The 4,741-nt window shown below is 34.9% G+C and overlaps 1 protein-coding gene across 1 annotated transcript; it reads left to right on the top strand.

Moving 5' to 3' along the window:
* Positions 1-296: 296 nt before the first annotated feature.
* On the top strand, positions 297-3,537 carry LOC145060502 (uncharacterized). Its single transcript, XM_079008152.1, has 4 exons — positions 297-776; positions 1,102-1,239; positions 3,166-3,240; positions 3,361-3,537. The coding sequence occupies exons 1-4, from the start codon at positions 330-332 to the stop codon at positions 3,535-3,537; spliced, it is 837 nt and encodes a 278-aa protein (XP_078864278.1). The 5' UTR covers positions 297-329.
* The last annotated feature ends 1,204 nt before the right edge of the window (positions 3,538-4,741 follow it).

Here is a 4,741-nt window from a genome sequence, read left to right as displayed (position 1 = left end):
ATGACCCCATCTCACTTTTTTGGATTCTACTTTAATTCCTTATACAATCAACAATTTATAAGATTCCGCTGAAATTCTGTAACAACAACTGCATTCAGATATATATATATATATATATATATATATATATATATATGTATATAAATAAGGCCGGTGCTTTAAGAATCGAGGAAAGCGGGTCTTGAAAATTTATGAGATTTTTTAAGGAATTTTCTTAGAGTTATGAGGATTTTTTTTAGGGAATTTGAGATTTTGCCAAATCAGCACTCTGATCATCTCTCCCTTTCTCTGAATCTATCCCTATCTTCTTCTCTAATCCAATTCCCGAAATGGAGTTCGAATCCAACAATATTTCTGAAGACAACAACAACAATCACGGATGGCAGAAGGTTACTTATGCTAAGAAGAACAGGAAGAATCAGCCTAAGCAGCAGGTGCCTCAACCGAAGGCGCTTCCAAACGGATCCGTTGTCGCTGGTAATGATAATGTCTTCACTGCTATTGAGAAGAAATCGGAGGAGCGTAGGAAGGTTATAGAAGCACAGAGATTGTCGATTTATGATCCTGCTCCTCCTCCGGTTAAATCGTCAAGGAAGAAGAACTACTCCGATTATGAGGACAGCGATGAAGAGGTTGCTAATGGTGTGGCTGGGAATGATGATGTTGAGGAGAAGAAGAAGAAACCGAAGAAAGTAAAGAAACCTAAGGTCACAATTGCAGAAGCGGCGGAGAAGATCGATGTCGACGACCTGGCTAGTTTTCTGTTGGAGGTGACGGTGAGTGAATTTTATATGTTTATTTTCTACAATTCAATGTTTTGATTGAGGTTTCTCTCATTACCATTTAAAATTCAACTGATTTGCGTACTGTATAGGCTTCGATCGGAACGGGAAGATATGTAATTGTGACATTTCTCTGTAGTTTTTTGTTTGGATTCAGCTTTAATTACTGTGTAGTTTATCAAAGTTTAGTATAGTTCTAGGATGAAAATTATTGTCAATATGGTTGTAGATTACATACACAACTTCATTCTCACACAATTTGATTATTAGTTGAAATATAGGAAGCTAATCTTTATAACTTCTTTGTATGTGTTCATAGACTTCATTCGAGGCACAGCAAGATATACAGTTGATGAGGTTTGCCGACTATTTTGGACGTGCATTTTCTAGCGTGACTGCTTCACAATTTCCCTGGGTGAAGTTATTGAGAGAATCTCCTGTTTCTAAGGTTGCAGATGTAAGTTCTCCTCTTAGACTCTCTCTTCATACAATGTAATTCAAAAGGATTCGAACTTATGCTGCCAAATTTTAGGCCCTGTGAGTGTGTTCTCTACTAATTAACATGATATCATGGTATAAAGATTTTGAAATCTGAATATTTCAAACTGTTTGTGTATGATTCAGTGCTTTTTGTATCAAAATATACACTTTTACTATTTTCCACACACACACAAAGCTTCTAATCCACTTTCTCTCAAGTGCATAATCCTGTGTCACATATTCCTGAGGCTGTTTACAAAACCTCAGTTGATTGGATCAACAAACTATCCATGGAAGCCCTTAGTTCTTTTCTCCTTTGGTCCTTAGACAGCATTCTTGCTGACTTTGCAATTCAACAAGGTGGCTCAAAGGGATCCAAGAAAGTTGCCCAAAAAACATCCTCAAAATCTCAGGTGGGTCTGTTTGTAGTATTAGCAATGGTGTTACAAAGGAAACCCGATACGCTAATTACCAGCAATTTAAATGACCATCTATGTAAAATGACATGATGATGCACTCCTGAAACAGGTCTGACCAATGGCATCTATATTGGGTATCTACATAGATTGGATCCACAAACTGTTAAGTTGGAGCTAAGATGCAATATATTGGAGGCTACACACACATTTATACATATTCTGTGATTCTTTGCTTTATTAGTTCAGTTGTTTAGGGTGTGTGGGGGTATTTTCGTAATTAAAGGAGATCAGGCGACAACATGATGGATGGCGCTACAACTGAAACACACTTGAGTGACCATTTGTATAATAATGTGTCGACTACTTGATACTTATATTGTAGAAAGCTGTGTTTCAACCATCACAAACTTGTGAACACATAAACTATCCAAAATTGGCCTAAATGAAGAGAAGTGGCAATTTACTTTCATTTTATCGAGTGTTGTAGCATTTTAATTTCGGTCTTTAAAATTATAGCATCATATTAAATACAAAACGGCATTGGGCCGTCCTTAGGATGGCTTTTTGACTTCCCTAGTATATATATATATATATATATATATATATATATATATATATATATATGTGTGTGTGTGTGTGTGTGTGTGTCTATGTGTGTGTAAATTACTTGAATTGACTTCAAAAAAAAACATAATTCTTGGTGCAGGGAAAAGAGCAAGTTGAATGCTAACATAAAATGAGTTAACTGCACTTGGGGACATAAAATGATGGTGCTGAGGATGTGATTGTCATGATTAATTCAACCAAGAATTCAAATTCCATCTCGTTTATTGGAGGGGTTCTTTGTGAAAAGGCCTCGATGTTGTTTCAAGTGAGTGTTGTGTATTGACTAAAATGCCCCTCATTTTGGTTAGTGCCTTATATTCTTGTAATTTTTTTTGTTCTAGAATGTACCTCCGGTTGTTTTGGTCCGCTTTTAACGGGAGCATCAATCAGAATGGGCCGCTTTTAATGTGAATGCTTATCTGCTTCCTCAGTTAAAGCTAACCCGTATGGGTATCCCGAGATGTGGCCCACAAGGTTTATCGAGTCTCAAATTATAATTCCATTTGGCCGGAGAATTGAACATGAAGAGGTAATGAGAGATAAATCCTTCCATTTTTTTAGTCTTGTAGTTTATTAGTCTTGTATCTAATTTTTACTTTTTTAAATTCATTAGAATTCTAGTTTACTAGTCTTGTATCTAAATTTTACTTTTTTAAATTCAATAGAATTGTAGTTTATTAGTATTGTATCTAATTTTTACTTAAAAAAATGGTAGCTATGTAATTGCGTTCCAATTTCCTTTCAAAATTTATTCGTGTATTGCCTTTGTTTTCAAAGAAGCGTGTACTTTACTCCGGTTGCTGGAGCATTTAAAAGAATTGCAAATTTGAAAGAATTGTTTTCATGTTGCTGGAGCATTTAAAAGAATTATAATGTAGGTTGGAGCTGAGAGATTTGACAAAGAATATTCATATGGCATACATCACAATTTTGGTAAAGAAAGAAAGAGAACGGTAATAACGCTTCAATTTTTTTGAAACCATTTTACTTTCTTATTAACTGGAAAAGTGTTTAATTTTTGTGAATAACAAATTGTTCTGTATCAAGATTTTAAATTTCTTCTATCTAACAAGTTGCTATCTAACCCTTCAGGAATGTTAGCAATGTTCATGAAGCATGCTTTGCCAATGAAGATGGTAGCTTACATTAGCACATATATCAATGATGGTCCTGAATGTTTGACTTTGAGATGCCCAATTCCATCCTGTGGTGCTGTTGTTGGTGTGGACATGGTCAATGTGAATTGGTAAATGTATTTTTTTTAATTTTATAATCAGGATATTATTTATTTCGTTTGGCAAATAACATGCAGAACTCCAAGTTCCTTTAGTTTGTTTCAAAGATGAGTTGTGGGGAATTGACTATTGAGGATAACCAAGTCAGGCCTGCAAGTGGGTGCAAGTGGGGACTGGGTTAATAAATATCTTAATCTTATCAACAGGTATCATATTTTGGCATGGCTAGAAGCTTTGGAGGAAACGAGACTCAAGCAAAAGTAAACACACAGAGAGTTGTTAGCACATAGTAAGCTAGATGATGCAATTGTATATAAATGAGTTCATTTTTTTATAACATTTACTTACTTTTGGAATAATTATTTGTATTTGATATATTAGTGAAATGAAATATCTTTGTTATTTATGGTATTTTATTTTGTATTATGACATTTTTAATGTATTATTTAATTTGAAAATTAGTAAATCTATAAATAATACTTTGTATAAATATCTAAAATTAAGATACGCAAAAATGTGTGTCATCTTCATTTATGACATGGCCTTTCTTGACAGGGGCTTTCTTGATACGCATTGCGTGTCATTAACACGCGCGTCGTAAGGTTACGACACGCGAATGTGTGTCGTCTTCCTTTATGACAGGGCCTTCCTTGATACGCATTGCGTGTCGTAAACGCGCGTCGTAATTGCGCGTCGTAAATGAGCGTCGTAAATGCGCGTCGTCTCTCTTTATGACAGGGCCTTACTTGACGCGCATTTGCGCGTCGTCTGAGCCTTTTACGACGCGCAATGAGCATCGTAAAAGGCCTTTTTTCTTGTAGTGGCATTTATTAGAAAAACTCTTCTAAAGTGTAACTTATGACTTCTAAAAAAACATTTAAAAGAAAAAACATTTGGAATTCCATAACTTGAGGACAAATTATGATTCCATTAAAACACATTAAGATCAAGAATTAACTAACAAACAATTTGCAAATAATTCCTATGATCTAACAAAACTCATATGAACATGAACATCCACATCAACAATTTCAAGAATCATATGAACACATATAAACTTGAAATTTTGATTATAACTTTGAAATTGGTCCACCATCATCATTACCACATCAAAAACAGGTCTTATGAGTCCAAAACAGTTTAAGGTAATGATTCTAGACCAATTCCAGCACCAAAACTCGAAGATATGCTGTCTGGGGTTCCAACTCGTCGAGTGCAT

The sequence above is a fragment of the Lactuca serriola genome, chromosome 6 (genome assembly GCF_051521515.1).
Source record: "Lactuca serriola cultivar US96UC23 chromosome 6, Lser_US96UC23_V15, whole genome shotgun sequence".
Taxonomy (NCBI): domain Eukaryota; kingdom Viridiplantae; phylum Streptophyta; class Magnoliopsida; order Asterales; family Asteraceae; genus Lactuca; species Lactuca serriola.
Note: the sequence above shows the minus strand (reverse complement) of the source record. Positions and strands in the feature narration are given on the sequence as shown.